General features: G+C 44.4%; 1 protein-coding gene across 3 annotated transcripts in view; it reads right to left on the bottom strand.

The window, feature by feature from the left end:
* IL12B (interleukin 12B) overlaps window positions 1-23,803 on the bottom strand; it is a 122,206-nt gene that overhangs the window by 27,241 nt on the left and 71,162 nt on the right. For 2 of the 3 annotated variants that reach the window (XM_069653907.1, XM_069653908.1), the window contains exons 6-7: window positions 21,156-21,319; window positions 14,417-14,539 (exon numbers count right to left, since the gene is read on the bottom strand). In XM_069653907.1, the coding sequence (XP_069510008.1) occupies window positions 14,417-14,539; window positions 21,156-21,319 (287 nt within the window). The remainder of the gene's footprint in view (window positions 1-14,416; window positions 14,540-21,155; window positions 21,320-23,803) is intronic. The other variant, XM_069653906.1, reaches the window with a different exon arrangement.

Raw genomic sequence — 23,803 nt, 5'->3', positions numbered from 1 at the left:
AGGGCCGATAGCTATCCGTTACTTTTGTCCTTTGAAACTGTTCAGTATAAAATAAAAGATCTTTGTATGTTCCTTTTTAACCCGTGTTCGGTGTATTTTCTTCTGGGTTACTCAGCCTCGATATTTTCTCTTTGTTTTCACAGTTGGTGCCCGAATGGGGACCCTCAAGATTGATGCTGGATTGTCGAAGGTTGACACACGCTATCAGACCGGGATCGGACGGTGTAGGGGGCCCCTTCTGAACAAGACGTGACACCTCAGCAGCGCTGCACAAACCGATCCCAGGACGATTAGCTTGTGGTCCGAGACGGCATCTTGACGAGGGTCCACTTATCGAGGCGGGCAGATTTGCCGAAATCACCAAACACGAGGTAAGATTAGTTAGGTAAGAATTTTGAAATCCGATCGGACCTCCTTAGGATTGATCAGGTGAGTCGTGACCCGATTCTTAAGTATCCTGATAATTTGTTTAGGCACATTGTATCTGCAGACACAATTACTGACCAGGTAACACCAATATTTTGATATGCCTGGGAAATTGTCTACCTGTCTCAGGGCGTTATTCCGCAGCGATAGGCAATCTTTGGAATTTAGCCATCCGGCACCACAGGAGGGGTTGCCGGCTTGTACTATGTACTGTAAGCATGGCATTGGAAGTATAGTGTTTAATGATATTTGGCACAGACAAACCAGACATGCCTTCGAACTTCAGTGGCCAATCAATGGTAGTTTTGAAATCCCTCGTATTGAGTATTTAGAGTCAATTCTATTAAAGAAAAAGGCTAGACCTGCAGCATTTGATGTTTTGCAGAATTGGAAAAAAGAAGCGTTGCAGCAGCTTAAGAGTAGAGAAAAACATGCGCGCCGTCATAAAACAAACGCCGAAAAAGCATTTTTGTATGACCAAGATAAACAGTCTGAGTCAGCTAGGAATATGGATAGGGCTTTCTCGCTTGGCATTCAGAAAATCTATCCTTCTAAAGATTTCCATGTTTCTGATGAACTTATTGATAAATTGCTAAATGAACGAAGGCGCCACCTCTGTATGTTCCTCTTCCTGTTGCTTTGCCTCTTCCTGCTGTTATTCCTGCTCTTCCTGCTGTTGTTCCTGTTGTTCCTGCTCCTCCTAATGTTCCTCTTCCTCCAGTCGTTGTTCCTCCACCTGTTCTTCCACCTCTTCCTATTGCACCAGTAACAGTACCTCCATTGAATTTGCCTGCTCCCCCTCTTCCAAGTGGTCCTGTACCACTTGTAGTTGATCAGGGTGCAGGGTCCAGAGTTGTCACTCGTAATACTGTACCTCCAGAGAAGAAACGTGATTTGATTGAATAGGCTAAGCATTGTATGGAGAGAGACAATCAAGCTAATGTTTTTGCCACACTTTCTAATATGGATAATTTTCCTGAGAAAAATGTTTTTATTGAAGGTTTAGGGATTCATTTATGTGTAATGTGGGGCAAATTAAATAATGCAGATCTCCCACAAGGGTTGAGGGATCTGAACACTTTAGCGTTTTCAAGAGACACCGTGGAGAAAGTACATGAGCATGACGAGAGGTTATTTGAGTATAGAAAGGAGTTGGAAAGGTTACAGAATGAGGATGAAGACGAGGGTAGTATGTATGTACAGAAACGGTTCCTTTCTTGTCATAAATTAATATCTGAGGAAGCACGAATTTGTACGAAAGATGCGATTAGATGGATCTCAGATATGTCGATAACTCCAGTTGAGGTATATGACACATATAGTCAGTATACGCTAGAAATGCAGAGGAAAGTGATACAGGTAATGGTAGAGTGCCTGCAGGATGATTGTGTGAAAAGAAAGATTAGTTGTCCCATAGAATTATTGAGTATTTATAAGAGAGCTTTTTCACTTGACACTTCTTCGAATGCTTTAGCGCTCGACTTGTCTCTGTTGCTTAGTAAGCGTTCGGAGTTGCCTACTTCTCAGTTGCCTATGAGAGAGGTTCCTCCGACATTTGTCTTGAAGGTTGAGATTGCGGCCGATGCTGCAGCGGGTATAGTTGCTGTGAACATTCCTGCACATTATGTATCACAGTTTGTTCACGTCACATTCTCGAGACAGGAAGTGAATACTATTAGACAATCTATTCCTGATATTAGGAAAAATCCGACAGGATTCTATAAAGAAATAGAGTCTGTTTTACGGTCCTCAGTATTCACCTTGAGTGATATTGATCTGTTATTTCCTGTACTCCTGCCCGTAGATTTGTGGAAACAGGTTAGGACTATAGATGATGTACCAGGGTTGGGAGATACATGGACTAACAAAAAAGGCGATAATGCAATTCCTTTTTGTTTCATAATTGATCTACGTGCCATCAACAAGGTCGTCGCTCCGCAATTTCCGATTGTGTCTGATGTGACGACAATATTAACTATGACTCCGGCTTCAGCTACTTACTTTAGTGTTGTGGACCTGAAGAATGCTTTCTTTAGTATTCCTATACACAAGGACAGTAGATATTTGTTCGCGTTCACCTTAGGGGGACGCTCGTTCACCTTTACCCGTGCACCACAAGGTTACACGGAAAGTCCTAGCATTTATAGTAGGGCTTTGAAAGAACAGCTTGATACCCTTGAATTGCCCTCTTCTTGGACATTGCTTCAGTATGTTGATGACTTGCTTTTAGCTGCTGACTCTGAGAGCGCCTGTAAGGAGGGCACTGTGTTATTGCTTATTGACCTGGCTAAACATGGTCACAAAGCTTCGCTTGAAAAGTTTCAATATTGTTGTCAGGAGGTTGCCTAGTTAGGCTATCTCCTGTCAAAGGAGGGAAGAAGATTGACACCTGAACGTATAAAACACATTTCTGGCATGTCTGTCCCAAATACACTGAAGGAAGTTAGAGCCTTGATAGGTAGGGCTTCTCACTGTAGGTTGTGGATCCCAAACTTCTCACTAGTGATTAAACCGATGTTGGCTTTGACGAAGAAGGGCATTTCTTCGCCATTGCCGTGGAACGCGGAACACCAGCAATCATTTGATCTGCTCAAGACTGCATTGTGCTCGGCACCGGTTTTGGGCACACCAAACTATGTAAAGGCCTTTGTATTGTTTGTGCATGAATGTGATGGATGTGCTTTGGCTGTATTAACGCAGGAACATGGAGGGAAGAATAGGCCATGCGGTTAGTTTTCTTCCGCCCTTGATCCTGTAGCATGCGCTTTGCCAAGATGTTTGCGAGCTGTCACTGCTGCTGCTCCGTCTGTAAAACAGAGTGAGGGAATGGTCCTAGGCCATGATCTAACCATGATGGTGCCTCACTCTGTAGATGTCCTATTGAATAGAACCCAAACGCAACACCTCACCTACGCACGGTTGACGAGATATGAATTGATCTTGTTTGCTCCTCACATAAAAATTAGAGGCTTGTGTTCTTAATCCGGCCAAACTTTTACCTCTTCTGCAAGGTACTGCTTGCAGTGACGAAGAGTCACATGACTGTCTGTATACTACCGAACAAGAGACAAAGGGTAGAATTGATCTGAAAGACACTCCTTTGAACAACCCACAAGGGGAGCTGTTTTGTGACGGCTCCTGCTTCAAACTTCCGGATGGTACATCCACAGCTGCTTATGCAATCAACACATTGAGCACGGTTGTGGAAACCAAGAGAATCACGCATAACTCTGCGCAGGCCGCAGAGATTATAGCATTGACCCGAGCTTGTGAACTTTCTGAAGGGCTTACAGTAAACATATATACCGATAGTCAGTATGCCTTTGGGGTGGTTCGCAACTTTGGGAGACTTTGGTCAGAGAGAGGGTTCTTAACTTCACATGGTAACAAGATCCAGCATGGCTCCCTAATAGTACAACTGCTCTCAGCGCTTGCGCTCCCTACTCAGTTAGCTGTCGTGAAATGTTCAGCACATCGAAAGGTTATAGATGATATAGGAAAAGGGAATGCTTTTGCTGATCAGATAGCTAAACAGACTGCCACTGATCCCTTTACAGAGATGTATGTTTCAAGGGAGACTGTAAATGCCTATGCAATGGACGAGGGTGTTGGGTCCGTACGGGATATCCAAGCCGATGCCACATTAGAAGAATCCAAGCGGTGGGCTGAAAGCTTGGGGAAACTCGATGATGATGGGTGTTGGGTGGATATGGTTGAAGAGAAATGGCTACTTCCTGACGCCTATGTAATGATGTTGGTTGTCATGGCCCATGGCCCTACACATATATGTGCCCAGAAGGTTACGAAAATGTTAGAGAAAGTTTGGGCAAATGACAAAAATTTGAGAATTGCTCAGCGCTATGTTCAGGGTTGCATGATTTGCCTACAGCACAATGTGGGAAAGGGGACAGCAACTCCAAGGGGAAGTTTTGGGCCACCTTCTGTCCCCTTCGAAGTCATCCACTTTGAATTTATTGAAATGGAACGGTGTAACAATATGAAAAATGTGTTAGCTGTCATCTGTGCTTTTAGTAAATGGGTTGAGGCTTTCCCTGTCAAAGATGCTACAGCAATGACTACTGCGAAAACCATGTTAAAAGAATATTTTTCCAGGTTCGGGCTACCAAGAGTCATCTGGTCGGACAATGGTACACATTTTGTCACTGCTGTAATTCTGCAGATATGCGTGGCATTACAGATCGACAAATGGTTCCATTCGGCCAGACACGCTCAGAGCGCCGGACTAGTAGAAAGACACAATGGTATCATCAAGAACAAGCTCGCTAAGATGTGTGCCGGCACCAAACTCAAATGGCCGGAAGCCTTACCGATCGTGTTACTAGCCATGCGTACAACCCCTAAAACTAAGACTGGGCTCTCTCCATTTGAGGTGGTAATGGGCATACCTGCCAATATCTGGAACCTTCCTAAAAGTAGATCTTTGAAAAATGTCAAAAATGTACTTCTTTCAGAGTACTGCAGCCAGTTGACTTAAAACCTGTATTTGATTCATCACCAGGTGCGAGAGGCTTTACCTGTGCGATACGAGGGCCTGGGCCACAGCATTCGGCCTGGGTACTGGGTGCTCGCCAAGGCATTTGAGCGCTCTTCCTGCCTTGCACCTCGTTGGAGGGGCCCATTCCAGGTCCTACTGATCACACAAACGGCAGTGCGTGTCTCAGGCAGGAAACATTGGATCCATGCGACACACCTCAAGAAACTTCCTCACCCAGTGCCACACGATACAGAAGAAACAGAACCCCTCGCTAACACTGCAACCAACGATCCCAAAGCAGTAAATAGCGCTGAGAGTGCTTCGGAGAATCTCTCTGAGCCTGTGAGGCTTGGGGAACGCATCATTTTGTCTCCACACTCTCCAAACGTTTCGCTTCCGTAAACTGTCGGTTCGGATTCTGCATCTTCACTTGCTCTTGATACATTGCCTCCAACGGGAAGTGACGACACATTGTTTTCGGATCAATCAGTACCAGGAACAGCAAGGTACAATCTGCGTCCAAGGAAATAGACTTACGGCACGGTTTGCTGTGCATTCGATAGACTTACGCCACGGTTCGGCTGTGCATTCGGAGAAGGAAAAGAATCATCGAGGGCTTGTTTTATTGCCCAAATAAGTGTTTGAGAAAAAGCGGATTCTGTTGGCTAGGGTTGTGGAAGGACTAAGAAGTTGCTCGGCCGGGAGGTCGCCAGCAACGAACATTGGAGGTTTCCGTTTGAAGACTGCAATGCCTGCCACCGCTACCGCTCGTATTGGACTGATAAATGATCGTGTGATCAGCCGGGATAATGGACAAGCCACTTGGGCCCCGAAAACGTATTGCTGTCTTTTTTATAATGTTAATTGGTTTTTATAATAGTCACTGTTTTAGGCCAATGGTACCTCGAGGAAGTTCATCCTTCAGAGTCCTTGTTACCGACTGAAAATGTACCCACTGTTTCTACTCCTTTTGTGCATTTGCATACTCTGTCTCCTAGAGACTCCCAGCATAGACAAAGATATCATAACAATACATTGTTCCTTATCATGAATGCTACAAATGGCATTTTTAATAGGTCCAACTGTTGGGTCTGCTCGCATTTACTGCAACACGGGGATAAGTGGCTATTTTGGTATATCCATCCTTTACCTTTGACAACTGCTTGTTATGCTTCTCTTAGAGCACTGTTCTTTGGCCGATGGAACGATAGCATCTCGGGGAACTTTGATGGCACTAATTTGAATAGTTTTGAGAAACGTGTTCTGACTCCCCTGGGATGCACGCTTTTTGCAAATAGGAGCAAGCTTAACATTGCTTCTATTAGGCCCTCTGATAGACTGTCTCGTCCCTTTCAATCTTTGATTTCCTTCAAGATGGCTCCGATAGGCAATACGGATGCCATGCCTCCTTCGTACACTGTTAACCATAGGCCCGATTCAGTTTCTTTCTGCATACAGAGGAATGGTACTCAGTCAATGGGAGATTTTAAAGGTTGTGCCAGCATTACAAATTTGACTGGGGAAGACAGACCTTTGTATGTAGGCGAACCTGTCTACTTTGTTTGCGGTAATGTAGCATTTCCATGGTTACCCAGGGAATGGCAAAGAACTTGTTATTTAGGGATCCTGTTACCTGGGGTGTTCATAGCTAGTACTGTAGAGGTCTCGAAGGCTCGTCCACGGCGGGACGAGAATGGTGACACTCCAGCACAGGTCTTAGGAGATGTAGCAAAATCATTTGTGCCATTTTGGGGGCAGATAGCAAATTCCGAAGATATCAGAAGACTAGCGAGAGTAATGGAGAGAACCATCAACCGGACCACGGACATACTCTATAATATGACATTAGAACAGAAGGCAATAAGATTAGTAGCACTTCAGAACCGGATGGCATTAGATGTAATTCTGGCTGAACGTGGTGGAGTGTGTAAATTAATGGGGTCCGCTTGCTGTGTTTTCGTGCCAGATTCCTCCCCAACTATCTTCAAAGCAATACAGAATCTGCACGTCCTTAGTTCAGAAGTGCATGTTCCTGAGGGAAACTGGGATCTTAGCGCTTGGTTCTGGGACTTCTTGCGAATTTGGGGTTGGAAGGTGCTTTCGGTCTTACTGATCATTTTGGGAATTCTGTTATTCCTTTGCTGTTGTATCCAGTGTTTACCTAGTATGTGTTTGATGCTAGGGGGATGTTGCACACAGGCGATAGGTACAATAGGACATAAAGTATGTGCCCCAGATAAAACCTCCAAGGAATATGTGTTAAAAGAAATTTTTGCGAATGATCTAATGGCAATAGATATTTCTGACAGCGATTCAGGGTGCATGGACAATGATACATGGAGTTGTTTGCAAATAAGACCAGAAGTAGTTTAGCAGTTGGCATAGGCCAAAAGGAGGGTTTGTCAAATGGGAAATTATATTGTGCCTCCTATTGTAATGAATATATGTATATTGGCCTACGCCAAGCTGCTTGTAAGCCACTTGGGAAGAAATTTGTGTTGCAAGGTCCCGACCTTAGAATCAATGTAAGCCGCCATTTTAGGTTAATCCGCCATTTTAGGTTCTCGCTGCAAAGTCACCCTGTGAGCTAAAATGGTGGACAGTAGTCACTCCGAAAATGTAACATGGCCGTCTTGACCTCTATGTATAAGCTAATGTATAACTTGCCTGCAGGCCACTTGTTCGGGTCATGAACTGAGACCTTGTCCTTCGTTGACCTGTGTGTAAAGGATTACTCATGCCAATGAAACTAATCCACGAGCATATGTTAAGAACAATGTATCCAAATACTGAACCAAGAACACTTGTTTAACTACATTGTATTAATGTTTGAGAAGACTCTATGAGGAATCCTAAAATACACTGTTGCCATGTAGGCTTGTTGACAAATGTATTAAACGCAAAGCCTAAGCGTATAGATGTGTGAACCCGGCATGAACCCTAGATCAGTAATGTATTAGTGGAATATTAACCCACAGTGGGGGTGGACATCATGATCGTTGTGTTGTACTGAGGGCCGATAGCTATCCGTTACTATTGTCCTTTGAAACTGTTCAGTATAAAATAAAATATCTTTGTATGTTCCTTTGTAACCCGTGTTCGGTGTATTTCCTTTCGGGGTACTCAACGTCGATATTTTCTCTTTGTTTTCACACAAGAAGGCCAAAGAGGGAGAACAGTAAATTGGAACAGTACTTAGGGACTGGCAAAAGCGGTCTTTTCCTTGTCTTGTTCTCTTAGTGGTATTTGCCAATATCCCTTGGTTCGGTTGATAGTACTCAGATACCTTGCAGACCCCATTTGTCCAACAATTCATCTATCCAAGTCATGGGACATGCTTCATAAACTGAAATACTGTTTACCTGTCGAAGATCCTTGCAGAACCTGGTGGAACCATCAGGTTTTGGTACGAGCATGATCGGAGAGCACCAAGGGCTTTTCGAGGATTCAATGATACCCATCCTTAACATATTCTCTATTTGACATCGTAGATATTCCCTTTTAGCTTCTGGAATCCAGTAAGGCCAAAGCCTAATGATTTTGTCTGGTATCATCAGTATAGAGTGCTCCCCCAGATCAGTTTTTCCCGGACTGTCCGAAAACATGTGATTGAAATCGTTACGGTTGCCTTAAGAATTTGTTGTTTTTTCTCCGTGAGAGTATCAACCGACTAGATGTCTTGTAATCCATTTATTTATTTTGTGGTAAAGGTTCCATTGACTATGAACCTTTGGACGATATTAACGCTGTTACCGGCGACACTTCTCTCCACTCCTTCAGAAGGTTACTATTGTTGTTGTTCTCCAGCTGTACCCGATCCGGCAAGCTCTCCAGATAATTCACTGGTCCAAGTGTTTTTTTGGTTACCTAAGGACCCCTCCATTGAGCCAACATTTTATGGTCACCCATTGGCAAAAGGACCAGAACTTATCCCCGGGCTGAAAAGTCCTCATCTGGCTGTTCTTATTGTACTGTTCCTCTCGCTTGTTCCCACAACTGAGACAGATGCGTTTTCAGATTATCTGCATATTTGGATAGTGGTTTCTTGTCCTGGGTTTATCATTCATTCTAGACAACATCCAGTACGGTACAGGGATGGCGGCTAAGAAGAGGAGTTCAAAAGTGGAGAACCCCATAGAGGATTGTGGGGTATCTCTGATAACCATGGGGACTAAAGATAACACTTTCTCCCGGTTCTTTACTCCTGGTTTCATCACTTTTCTCAACATCTCCTTAATGGTTTTGTTATATCTCTCTAAAGGTCCATCCAGGATGATATACGGAAGGACAGAGTTCTTTGATATGCATGAGTTGGCAGATCTGTCAAATTATGTTGGACATGAATTAAATGCATACATTGATTAGTCACAACTTCTTCTGGTAGTCCTATCTGTGCAAAGATAGGAATGAATAGGTCACAGACTTGTTTGGCTGATGTTCCCTTCATGGGGGAAGCCTCTGGGTACCTGGTGACATAGTCCACAACAACCAATTTGTACTGAAAGTCCCTACTGCTGGGTTCCAAGGGCCCCACGATATCTATTCCAGTTCTCTGAAACTGTTCTTTGATCTAAGGCATTCGCTGTAGGGGGGCTTCGGGTGGAATATATGAACTGGTAATCTGACAGGTTGGACAATTCTTGCAGTACCTCATATCTTCCCCATATATACCAGGCCAATAGAATCTTTTGAGTCGATCCTGCTGGGTTTTGTCTGAGGCTAAAACCGGTAAAGGTTCACTGCTCCACTGGTCTGTGTTCTCTTGGGCCTGATACATGACATGTGTGAGGCCGCCGGCTCGCACCACGAGATGCACGTGACTCGCCTGTAGCGACATGCCTGGGTAATGTGGTGAGAAGGGAATTGCATGGCTCGGGCCGGCGTGCCCTGTGCTCGCATTTGGGGCAAAGACACCACAATCAATGCGGCTGCCGGTTTGGATCGACCATTGAGGCTCCTCTGGTTATTCTCAGGTGAGAAGTCAGATAGACCACCTTCCGAAATTCTTTCTGTCATTTCGGTACTTTGCCATCAGTCCGCCAGCCTGTTTCATCACAGACCTTGGGTGATGGGTTCTCATACACACTCCAATCCACACAGTCAAGTACCAGGACAGGTAATGGAAATCCTTGGAATCAGGGCAAGTGTTACCTGGGCATGTGATGGTTATCTTGGGAAATGAAAGTAAGTATTTGGACAGTTGTTAGACATTCTTACAACATGGTTAGCACCTAGGGAGTTTATGTAAACCATTTCCTGTGGGATAAGTACCTTGCCAGTTAATGGGAATCCTTGACAATTGAGCACAAGCCTGTGCAATGGATGGCAACCCACTGCCAAATTAGCACGTCCTTTTGCAGTTCATGGCAATCATTGGCAGTGAGCATTGGGAGCTTGAAGGCATGCAGCCCCTAAGAAATGTGGGAATGCGGTACTATTCTCCAGCTACTGTCCTTCCACACCCATGTTGGCCCCAGCCCAGTCCCTCTACCAGGGATCTGGAAGGTGATTGGCATGCAAAATGGAGTGGACTAAACAACATCCCAAACTGTTGGCTTTGCAAATGTTTTTCTATTAGTGATTGCAGCTGAACTCACCTGGTTTAAAATTTATAAATGGAATATTGCTGATACAAGAAGTGCTTGAGTGTGCAATGCCTTGAAATATAAAAGCATTTAATCAGTGGAGGCTGGTACTTTTTTTTAATTGGAGAGGGGCAAATGTTTGCCTTGAATATGCAGGAGTGTCCGAGTGTAGCGTGGGAGCCTGAACCAACCCATTAGGGACCAGGGGATTTCTCCCCCCAGGAAAATGTAAAATATAATGGGTTAAAGTTGGATGTTGTCATCTCTTGTGACTGATATGGTTTATTATTCAAATAATCAAACCATCACCAAGAGGCAGAGACAGAGATACTAAACTTAGAAAAGCTGAGCAGAAATGGATTTTCAACCTGGACACAGTCAACCATGGCCTGAACACAAGCATTGAATGAGGCCTTTTTATGCACAAGAGATAACAACACCCAACTGACTCCAGTGCTGAGCTCCCATAAGATATGAATAAGATATGAATGAAACACAGGCTGTCTCCACACCCCTCATGCTTTTTTGTAACCCCACTCTCCGTCGGGTTCTGTGTTCATGGTGAAAAGCACCCTCCTACCCATTCCCTGTACTAGATGCCCCGCCATTCAACCGGGCATTCATACAGTCACACAACATACACTCTCTCATTAACCTGCACATTCATGCATTCACAAACATACACTCTCTCATTCAACCAAGCATTCATCCATTCATACAACTTACACTCTCTCAGTAACCTGCACATTCATACATTCGCACAACATACACTGTCTCATTTACCCATGCATTCACACAGCAGTCATACACATACATAAAAACAAACGTTCACAAGTGGACACACTCCCATACATGCACTCAGATAACCCCACTTGCAGAAAAAGTGAAGACACTAGGAGTCTACTTGCAGGCCTCCCTTGGAGCGGAGGCACATACAACTTACTTGAAAAGAAACTGCCAGTACTACCAAAAACTACTCAGAAAGATCAGGCCCCTTCTTAATCAAAAAATAGTACCACCATAGCCAGAGCTACAGTACTCTCCAGGCTTGACTATGGAAATCCCCTACTCTTAGGGGCAAGTAGCAAATGCCTGAAACAATGTCAGGTGATACAAAACAACGCCATTAGGGCAATTACGGGCAAATCAAGAAGGGAGCACATTACGAGCGACAGAAAGGATCTACACTGGCTGGCCATTGAGGAAAGAATCACATTCAAGTCCCTCACTATGGTCCATCAATGCCTCTATGGCAAAGACCCAGTATATTTTAAAAAAACAATTCAATTGGCATGAACCAATTAGAAATCTAAGATCATCTAACAAAGGCCTCCTCCAGACCATTCCAGCAAAAAAGCGGAGTGGACTCGGTAAGGCCTTCCTGGGCAGAGGTATCCTTAAATGGAATGAACTACCTGTGGCACTGAAATTGGAATCTAACTACATACAATTCAGGAAGAAACTAAAGACCCTGCTATTCAAATAGTTACTAGACCAGCTCATTTTCTCTAGCACCCCACAGAACTTAATTGTAACTGCGATTTGTTGTCCCGTACTCTGCCTGTCTCATTGGCAAGCGCTCTGATGCCTGCGGGCTTTAGCGCTATACACATAAATAAATAAATAAATAAATAAATAAATAAATAAAAATGCACGCATACATACAAATTACACAACATACACAACACATTTTCACTTACCTTGCACCGTCCACAACACCTAACGGAAGGCCTGCCCCATTCAGAGTGTGGTGGCTGACAGGAGAGAAGAGGCCTCCTTTCCTATCAGTCAGCGTGCTCTTAAAGTTAGAATAATAAGGGTGCCGGCTCACAAGCGTTTGTTATGCTGTCGAGAATTTGTGCGGACGGGGGATAAAGTTACAGGGAAACATAACCTTGTTAATTTGATATATCACGCTGCGAAAGCAGAATGTGTATCAAGAATGTGTGAAAAAAATGTTTCCACAAATGTTTCAAGAAATTCTCCAAGCCGTTTAGGAAATTCACCATTTCATACGAAAGGAGGTTTTTTTTCATCTTACATCCAGGGATTAGTGGCATGGACTTATGCATTGTGCACTAAATTCCCAGCTAAGGGAAACACTCCTGATGGATGATTCAGGCCGATGTCACTTGTACTACAGGAAGGTTGAGGATTTAATCCTGTGTTGACATCACCTCCAACATTGTTATTTGGCGATTTAGGCCAGAGGACATCTTCCACCCTACAACTTCGGGCAGGTATTATTCATTGAACCTACCCGCATACTGAAGAAGGTTGCATTAAGTTTTTGGGCTCAGTTCTAGCTTTTTACGACGACCGAAACATATGTCGATTGTGTCAAATAAGCAGAGTGCTATTTGAATTGTATATGAACACCAACACAGAATGGAAATAGGTGTTAGGAATTGGTCTATTGTTTGAATATTGTTTGAACATTTTTGGGTTCTTGCCTAACCCAGTTGTGTAGACACGTTTGGTAATGTGTGTGTGAATGAATGAGGAAATGAATGGTGGAATATATATTAGATGTCAAAATATGTTTTCATTTGAGAGAGATGGTTGTATGAATACATACTGTGAATAAATAAACATATTTTGTGATACTGATAAAATGAACAGTGTTTATATGTAGAAAGGTTTCAGTCTCGGGTGCCGAGATCCACATTTTCTTCTGATTTAAGTCAGCGTGCTCCTACGCTAGTAGTGCAATGCTGAGAGGAGGCGGGGCTGACCTGCCTACGCCCTGCTGTCCACTCATTACTCTGCTATGCACATTTTACGGAGCCCAAACTCCTCAGTGTCGAAAATACAAAATAAATGCAGCGGGGACGTGCTTCTGCTTAGAGGCAGGCAGAACAGTCCACAAGCAGATAATAGGATGGTGTAGCCTGCCACTCAGGTGATGGGGCAGCGCCCCTCAAGCCCATACATATGGGCTGCCACTGCGTGTAATACATGTTGGGTTAGCTACACCACATTAGTACCCGGCACGCGCAGCGCAAAGGGAATACTGTGTGGTCGATTGGCTCATTTGCGAGCCATACCACACGGTATTCCCAGTTACGCCGTGCATGCCGGCTACTCTTTTCCCAGCGAGGGGCGTGGCAGCCCCTCAGCCAATGAGGAGGCTTGAAACGGGGCCATCCCCGCTCCGAGCCTCCCCGCGGCTGAAAGGCTGCCTTCGCCCCCCGCCGGGGACTCGGGTAAGTCTTTTTTTTTTATTCCCTTCCCTCCCACCGCCCCCCCCCCCAACTTACTTTCTTGTTCCTGCGTCCCCAACGGGGGACGAGGGAAGCCTCCAGCCGGGTGGAGACCCGGAGCGGGGCCATCCCCGCTCTGCGCCTAAACACGGCTAGGGGCTTCCCTTGTCCCCCGCCAGGGACGCAGGTACATTTTCTTTTCCCTCTCCCGCCCTCCCAACCCCACTTACCTTTTTTTTTAATCCTTTTTAAACCTCACCCCACCAAATTTAACCCCTTACCTCACCCCACATATTGTTTATTCTGTATTTTTTCGTTGTGTTATATTTGTTATAAATGTATTATTTATTTTTTATTAGGTATAATCAATGGATACCCAAAATATTTACATAATTGGTGTTCCATTTTCCCTAATGCTTGCAGTGCCTCTGTGACAACAGCTCCTTGGTGCCCACAACGTGCTCGTGCCCACCGCTCACAGGTGCCATATTGCCCGGGAGTGCACGCTTTGCAAGCGCCTGCAGCTGCATAGTACCCAGACCCTATTGGGCCAGGCTGGAAATGTCTAAAGTCAACTCATGCAGATCATGCAGGCACCACAGCCACACGGCCCCTGCGTATTTCCGAATTGGTGTATGCATTCCAAGATGGCTGCACCGCCCCGGTCCCCATGGCATTTCAGCTGAAAATCAAACATGGTCTCCTACCTACTTCGAGGTGCAGCTCCAGGCACTCCAGGATGAGGTGTGATAGTTGTCACGGGCCTGGACACAGAACGTTTTCACATCTTTCACATCTGGCCCCTTATAGTCAGTAGCCTCAACAAGGACCTGTTAACAAAAGAGGAGATATGACAACAGCACATGCTGTCAGGCACAGTGTATATGTGTTATGTCTTTATGTGCATGGGTCGGTGCGCTCCTGTGCGTGTGTTTAAAAGACAGAAACAGTACATGTAGACAAGTAATGTGTTAGCATAGTTTGTGGGTGCGTTGGTGTGTGGCAATAGAAGTATGTGCTGTCCAGTGTTGCATTTGTGTAGTTGCGTGAGTGTGCATGTATATATGCACCGTGCATGTGTGTGTGTGTGCACTTGTGCTTTTCTGAGTGTGTGGCACAGTACACGTATGATGCCATCTAGTGCACGTGTGTGTGGGTCTGTAAATGATGCCCAGTAGTCTCTTTGTGTTAGGCACATTTGTAGGCACACATAGCATAGCTGTTGTCGCCTCCTGCCACCCACACTCACGCATGTGTAATTGTGATGGGTCTGAACCTCATCACACTTCCTGTGGTTATGTTCAACGGGGCATAGACATGAGTGTGTCATTTCAGTTTGAGCTGCACCAGGGCTGGCTTTTACACCAGCAGCAGCAGCAGCAGCAGTGTGCCCTCCATGTGAAATTGTTCAGAGTAGTAAACTGGTGTTATCAAACTTGAAGTATATTGGGAGTGAGAAATGTGTGGACATTCTGGAATTGTCCAAACTGCATGTATCATGAGAATGTAACGGTGGTGATATAACGTTTATCAAAAAGGTCCTGCACTACACTGATATTCGAACTGGGATGATATGGAGATTTGACAAATTAGAAGAAAACTGGGATTGCCAAACTATGCGTACACAGTGATTGTGTAGGCTGGAAATATACTTGCATTTTTTAAACTGGGACTATCCTGGAACTGTGTAATAAATCCATGGCACTATACTGTGATTGCCTAATGGTGAATTGGGATTGGGATTGTAGGGGTAAACTGGCATTGTGAAAAGTGGACATATACTACAGTTGTGTAAACTACATACACATCGAGCTTGTCAAACTGGGAGTTTATTGCGATTAGCAAACATGCCAAATAGTGGGACTCTCGTACTGCATATACTAAAGGTGGACACACTGATATTATACTGGGATGGGCAATCCAGTGATATAATGCAATTCTGAGTACTGGTAGTACACTGGAATTGTGGAGACTGGGACGTTGTGCAAAAGGGGAAAAAAACTAGGATTGAAAACTAACAATAGACTCTGTTTTATGAACTGGGAACATACCAGGATAACACAACTTGGAATATACCGACATAGTGCACATTGGGATGGTCCAACTAGGAATACAAGGAGGTTGTACAGGATGGCAAAATATTGGGATTGGAAAACTCTGAATATACTCAGATTGTGCAAACTGGTTGTTAAGTGGGATTATCAAATTGGCAATGTACCGATAGGGTTTAAAGTAGGGAGACACTGGTGTTGTTAAATGTGGGATAAACCGAGTGAGTTAAACTGGGAATATCCTTTGAATGGGTTACACCATGATTGTGAAAGCTACTATACTGGTGCTGCTAAACCTGAGTGTCAAAATGGAGAAATTATAAAGACATAGAAATAACTGGTAATGTCCACTATTAGTATACTTGGATTGTGCAGGCATGGTATACAGTGGAATTGTGAAAATTGGGAATATCTTGGGTGTTCTAACTGAAAGTAAACTGGATTTGCAAACTGTGAATTTTCTGGGATGTTCAAATTGGTGGCGTTTTGTCATTGTGAAAACAGAGAATGTGCTCATTGACATCATTTAAGGGTCACCAAGGGTCGTACCTGCGACCCCAGAGGTCTCCCTTGCTACCCCTAAAAAAAGAAAAAAATGAAAAAAATATATTTTTATTTTAAATTGAGGCTCCTGGACTGTGGCCAGCAGCATGTTGCTCGTTGTTTCTGGAGTGGCCGGTTTTCTGCTAGCTATGATATGATAGGTTATTTATAACACGCTTAATACCCAGAGGTTTCTAAGCACGGACCCGGGGATCGAACCTCTGTTGCTATATGTCGTCTTGCTTCCAAGGGAAGCACATTGCAGCTGAGCTATCCTCCCGAGACAGCTGGTAAGATAACTCAGTGGGTTTAGTGCTTGCTGCTGCAATGTATGTCATCTGCAGGTTCAAATCCCGGCAATGTCAACTCAGCCTTTCATCCTGCTAAGGTTGATAAATGAGTACCAACACAGGTTGGGTGATATTGTATGTATATTTGTTCTATATGGAGGGCTTAAGCGTAAGTGCTATATAATAACGCATCATTATCATGTGGCCCTGGATGTCTGCTTGCAATCACAGTAATTTGGTAATATGGGCCTATACGCACTGATATTAACTATGCTTATGGTGATCCATGATATGATATGATATGATACAGCATTTATAACACGCCTGTACACAAGTGCTTCATCTATCCTTGTGTGAAATGTATATCACTTTACAGTGATATCGTAACCATATTTTTCGGAGTGTACTCAGAAACAATGCTGTCTGATGCCACTTCCTGTTTGTTAAGGGGTGAAAGTTTGTGTTCCATCGCTTCCAGTGATGTCACTTTGGAGTGGGGTCAAAAGACATCACTTCCTGTGATGTCATCAGAGGTCAAGGGTCCTGAGATGTCATTTCTGATACCCCTGGCATTTTGGTGAAATCACATCGCTGAATATGCTGGTATTCAGTGCATTGTGAGTTGAGTGGGAGTGTCTATTATGGGTTACTCAGAAACATGTGAAAAGATTGGGGTGGTTAAAATAGTACTATGCAGCGATCTGACCAGCTGGGAACACAGCCTGATTGTGAAATTATCAGTATACTCCATAATGCAACATGGGAGTGCACTGGAATTGCCAACCTTGCAATATACTGGGTTTGTCAAGCTAGGAATAAGGATTGTGTATGAGAGTTTGGGGTTAGTTAAATTGGCCGAGAGGCAGGATTGGCAAACTATTAATCTCAGGGAATTGTCAACCGCAGAATTGTCAACCTCAGAATTTTCTAGAATTGTGCTGCTGTGTTCTGTTCTGGAATTTTCATACTTGAGCATCCTGAGATTCTCAAAGAATGAGTCAACCTGGGGGTATATTGTGCAGACTGGCCATATACTCACACTGTGCAAAGTGACCATGGCTGACATATTGTAACAGCAAGCTGGGCGCAAAACTGGATTTTGTAAAATCACAGTGAGTGCAGACTAACATTATGCCACAGCAAAATGGGAGTATCCTGGAATTGTGTAAGTGGCAACATACTTGTGTATCACTGGATGTACATTAGGGCCTCATTATGAGTTTGGCACTAATGGTAAAAAACGCAAATACCACCTGTTTTTATGCCCGCCTGATTTTGGACGAGGCGGAATTACGGCATAAGGTATTGCACTGCAATACTGCTCGCAATATTTACCTCTGTATTATGATGTCAAATACCTAACTACTTAAAATAGCAGGGCATGCGGCATATGGCTTCTATGCCCTGCTGGCTGTGAATTCACAATTCACACATGACTTAGTTGTGCTGTGGCCACGGAAGCCTGCCAACCTGTCCTGCTACTGAGTATGTGCAAACATGGAATGGACTGGCAGGGTTTGCCACCATACAGACACAGGATGCATGCAGGGGTGGAGTGGGAACCAAAAGAGGCCCTTGAAATAATGTTCAAAGTGGCCCCATAGTACACATATTCAGCAAGCCCAACCCTTTCACTGTGAGAACATTTGGAAATAAAATAGGCGAGCACACAACACAGGGTGCAGAGGCCTGCAGTGAAATCTCCAGAGTTCCCTATAGGCCAGTCCACACCTGGATGCATGTTTGTAATGTTCATATGGATAGATATTAAAAAAGATGACCGACCATTACACTGACATTCTGAATAGTGTTTACGCATCCAGTGGTCATTAATTGGGAACTCATAAGTATTCTGTTGATATGAATTGAAATTGTAGTATGATTTCATAAACAAAAGCTAATTGCTTCATTATAAAAAAGTACCCTCTGAGTTAATGAGACAGGAAGCACATACAAAAATCCTCTTTAACGCCAGCCTAACACCAGATATTTACCAATGGCCTTTAGATAGTTTCTTGCAAGTGTGTTGGTGGTGCCAGCCCTAAAGCTTATACTCAATGTCTTCACATTAAATGTACCAATCTTCATGTGAACCCGTCACCCGACCTTGGATTGGTCTCTACATACCCACTACAACCATATACTGGTCAGCTGCATAGCCAGAATACAATTCCTTTTGAACTGGTTCAGAGTCTAGAATGTAACACACAGATGCTAGGAAGGCATGTTCCCCCCATCTGACTACATTAAGCTTCAGTTTTTGTGGGTTGTTGCTTTGACTTCATTTTTAAAATACTATTTTCAAAGAATTTGGTTGTGATGATCATGCTTTTACAACACAGTTGTTGTTTTGTATTAGATATATATGCATTTCTCTATTAGATAGACATTCATTTTTGTGTGAAGTGTTGTTCGAAAATGCAATTTACATTGTGACCTATGCACGCTGTATGTTAATTGGCTTTACTTTTTTTATTGCATGAATTATGTTTGGTGGAAAACATTACACAAATATAGTTAATAAATAACGGCTACTAAGCTAACCATTTTCTCTGTTTTATATGGGCCCTTGGTGTGTGCCGTTTATTTAAATATGGCACGCCTTGGCTAATTGACTTTGTACACTTAGGGCCGTGACAGGATTCACTGCTCCTCCTTTTGAAACTGATTTGATTTATGCCTCCTCTACCTTTGTCTAAAAAATATCCACACCGAAACTACAAGTGTGCATTTAAAACCTATGTGGGACGGCCAGTCTTTGCCTGTTAACTAGTAGTTGAGATCGCTATCAGTAGTTCAAAGAAGACCTTGTTATTCACGCCTTCCTCATATTTGCTAAAATATGTAAGCAGACCATGTGCAATCACACTTAACGTTAAAGGCCCTGGGGCAGTTATTGCTAGTAATTAATTATGTTTCAATACCAATGTTTAACCATGTACTGATGTCATGGCCTACTACGGACTAATCCTAAGAAGAGGTGTGTTCTGAATATGATCCGAAGATGACTATCAAGATATAAAATGGCCAATCAAAATGGAAGAATTGGGAAAATATGGGATTTCTTTTAAGAGGTTTCTGTCCCATCATGTCTGGGAGGTGGACTGTTATAACGTATTTAGGAGTATTTTAACTGTTGCAAAACTGTATGAAACATGTGAACTGATGTGGTATTGTTGAGACTTGGGTTTGTTTGGTCCTGTAACACCATTTAACCGCTCCCCAGAGCTTTGTACAGTGAACGTGCTTTATGTACAACTGTGTACTCACTTCTTATGTGGTGGGCCAGTTTGGGTTGAGGTGATGAAAGGCCCATCCTCACAGGTTTACGCCTGTATTTTGTGGACAGAGGCACAGGTAAGTGGGGAGAGAAAGGGGGATGGCAACACTCATGGTGAGGCGGGGGAATTGGTGATGGTGGTGCTAGTAATGGGGGGTGAGAAAGGGTCTGGCAGCACTTGGGCAGGGTGGGATGAATTGTGGATGGTGGTGCGGGTAGGGGGAGAGACAGGGGACTGGCGGTACAAGGGCAAGAGGGGGAAATGTGGATGGTGTATGGCGGCACTGGTGCAGCTAGAGCATGGGAGTGGAAAACAGAGAAGCACTTACCTTATGAAGCATAATGATTGAAAGCCGCCATCAACTCCCCCAACTCTGTAACAGGAAATGCGTATACTCCCTGTCCCGCCCCAGCCAATCAGTGAGTGGGGGAGGGGGCGAGACAGGAAGTTCGGCAACAGCGCTCCTGTACGTGCTGTCATATAAGGGAAGCTAGATTAAAAAAACATCTTTTTGTTTATATCACAGGTGCCACAGATGGAGGTTTGCCTTTAGTTGGCCCCTGCTTTGGGCAGGCACTGAGCCGAAAGGAAGGTCAGGCCAGAGCCCCAGTTTTGACCTGGGCCGACAAACCCTCACTTGGTTCCCCCAGCTCGAGAGAGAGAGAGAGAGAGAGAGAGAGAGAAAGAGAAAGAGAAAGAGAGAGAGAGAGAGAGAGAGAGAGAGAAATGCCAAGAAATGTATGTGAGTCACTAATTGTGTGGATAATGTTATGGTATGCGTGACATAATATGTGTGTGAAGCCTAGTAGAATTTGTGTACCCCAGTATGCAAATGATGGACATTAATTTGTGGGTTCCACTGTATGAGCATGATGATATATGTCTGTGTATGTGGGTTCGAGTGGGCATGCAGGCATATGTGCATGTGTGTGTTGCAGGTTGGTGTTGTTCACAGTGTGTGCATGCTGGCGTCTGTAGCACAGTATGTGTAGGATTCCACACAGTGTGTGTTTGGCACAGCATGGGTATGATATTTTGCAGTATATTTTTGGTGCCTTATCTTTATGATGCTGAGACATGTATCTGTGTGTGTGGGGGGGAGGGTACAGGATGCACAGCATGCACAGCAGTGTGTGTTTGGCACAGCATGGGTATGATATTTTGCAGTATATTTTTGGTGCCTTATCTTTATGATGCTGAGACATGTATCTGTGTGTGTGGGGGGGAGGGTACAGGATGCACAGCATGCACAGCAGTGTGTGTTTGGCACAGTGGACTCACCCAGGATTGTTTACTGTGCGGCTTGACTTTTTTCCATTCAGGCACAGAAACATTAAACTCCAGAGAAAAGTACGATGGGCAGTTGCTCCAGGATGCTGGGTAGTGCCAACGCAAAGAGCCTTCCTTTTTGTTTTTGTGAAGATTTTCTGGTGGGTCGGGCTTTACTGAAAATGAAAAGAAAGAGACCATTCGTTATTAATGGTGGTGTGGGTTTTTGATACATTTAGTTAATGTGGAAGTAACATCAGTAGACAACGTGGCCTGCGTGTGCTCCAGTACATAGATGGGTGGGTCCCAAAAGTCAGTTGTGGGCGGAGCGTGTGTTGTGAGACAAGGGTGCATTCTGAGGAGCTGGGGTGTCATCCTCTGCATGGGAGTCCATCCCTAGGCTAACACCTGCCTGTGCCACCTGCTGCCTGGAGAGTAGCTGCTGGGGTGTGACACTGTGTGAGGGCTGCGAGGAGAACTCAGCCTGTGGCATGGCACCTAGCAGCCAATGGGATAATTCCACTGAAGTGGGGAGGCATGAAGCTGCAGGGGCTCGTTTGATGAGGGCCTCATCTCTACCATCTGCCGGGGCATAGGGAAGTCAGGGGCCTGGCTACGCTAACTGCAAAAGGACCACTGCGTCACTCCAGCCTCGTCTCTCTTGTGACTGAGTGGGGATAATGCAGGCACTAACCCATACATGTTTATAATGTCGTGTGCGCGTAGACTGCCATCAGTCTTGGGTAGCATGCCCACATGTCTGTTGGCCTAAGATGGACCTTGGAAGAGAAACCTTTGAAAATTGGTACTCGTGGGTGGACAAGAGGTGATGGAAAAATACTCCTCTAATGGTGCAACACCTTGGCCCTGGGGAAATACTATTTTTCTAGGATGGGATGGAGGAACGTGTGGTACCATCTCAGAAGGCGGATCTGAATTGGATTGGCCAATAGGGCAATGCCCGCAGTGACAGAATATGATTTTAGCGGGCATAGTTGTGTTTTACAGAATGAACCACCGCTTTGTTTGGCCAAAGTGGGCCAGTTTCAGAAGTTACTACAGTAGTTTTAATCAATATTACTAAGCAAATATGTCTTCAAATGCATTATTTGCAACATATTGTACCACAAAGAACGCCTGGATCATTCTCAAAGAGTCTGCGCTGGGTGGTGATGAATACGAACGTGTGGTTGTGCCTCTTTTCCATTGGTACCTGGGTGCAGATAATGCCCCAGTCCGACCCTGTCTGAACTCCACGATTTCCCATGCCTGCTGTGGCCCGGCAGCCCACACTACCTTTTAAAAGGGGGGGGGTAGAAGGGGATATACTCTAACCTTGGAAAAGGTGGGGGGCGTAGAAGGGGATATGCTCTAGTGCTGGGCTTGATTGCTGTCCTGTAGTTGACCTGTGGGGTGTAGAGTTATTCAGACATCCCTCCCCCCCTTCATCACTGGCTGATTGCTGGACATTACTAGAGAGACTGAGAATAGGCTGGTAGATTTAAAGCGCATTCTTTTCCCGCTCCATCCCCTCTGCCTACTCCCCCTCCTCTATCCCTTCACCTTGACCAGTTACTCTTATTTACTGACAGGATCTAGACTTGTATTGATTCGCGCCTAGAAACACTTGTGTACAGGCGCGTTACAAATGACATACCATATCATTTATAGCCCTTAGACATATTGATACCTGATATTGGCGTAAAATTGGTCACTAGCCTTCCTTGTGTGCATATGATGTACATAATCGGGTTGCTTACGTTAGTCACGTATTTCCTGAATTGGAAACTGCAGTGAATGGACATCTTTTTACTATGTCTATTATTAATGTAATACTGCGCAACGCCTAACTTCCTACCTTGCTTGCTTTTCTCATCATTCATGGATATTTACTAAGTGTATGGGTTTTACTTAAGTACTTTTTGGAAATTACAGCACATTTATTTTGAGACGGTGATGTACCCATCCCAGAACGCACTGTACTTTGACTACTTACATAAAGCCAGTAAATACCTTGCAGTCCTGAAAAACGTGTGCAAGTTAGGGTTTGCACACTATAACTTTACACTTAGACATAGTAAACCGACTCGTGTTCACCTGGTAAACTCTTTTTTACTGTGACGATGCTTAATGTAGCATAGTGCATAGCCCAACTTTCGAACATGTATAGGAATTCGAAGGTATTTATTAGGTATATGGACTTTATTTAGGTACTCTTTGTCAAATTACAGTACATTTTGAGATGCTAATGTCCGTCCGTCCGCCCTCATTCGAGATCACAGTTTATCAAAATTCATCTACACCGACGATACCCAACTCCTCCTCAAAATCTCAAATAGCCCTTCCTCTACCTCTCCCGATCTGGCAACCTGCCTCTCGGAGATCAAACTCTGCTTTACGGCCAATCACCTTCTTCTCAACCCATAGATCATGCTATGAGGGAAAACTGTTGTATTCCGTCATCCCGCCTGTCCACACTCTCCAGCCCCGCCCCCCCCAACACAACACAGAAAAGAATCTCAGGTGCCCAAGCGACTCGGACCTGACTGTCACATCATATCAACTCAGTGGTAAAAAAACGGATTCTTCCACATACGCATCCTTCGCTGCATTTTTCCTTTCCTGACCTTTCCACACAGAGCCACCGCTATTGTTGCAAT

This window comes from Ambystoma mexicanum, chromosome 3q, assembly GCF_040938575.1.
Source record: "Ambystoma mexicanum isolate Mex_15411 chromosome 3q, UKY_AmexF1_1, whole genome shotgun sequence".
Classification (NCBI taxonomy): domain Eukaryota; kingdom Metazoa; phylum Chordata; class Amphibia; order Caudata; family Ambystomatidae; genus Ambystoma; species Ambystoma mexicanum.
The sequence above is the reverse complement of the archived record's forward strand: the minus strand, read 5'-3'. Positions and strand labels throughout refer to the sequence as shown.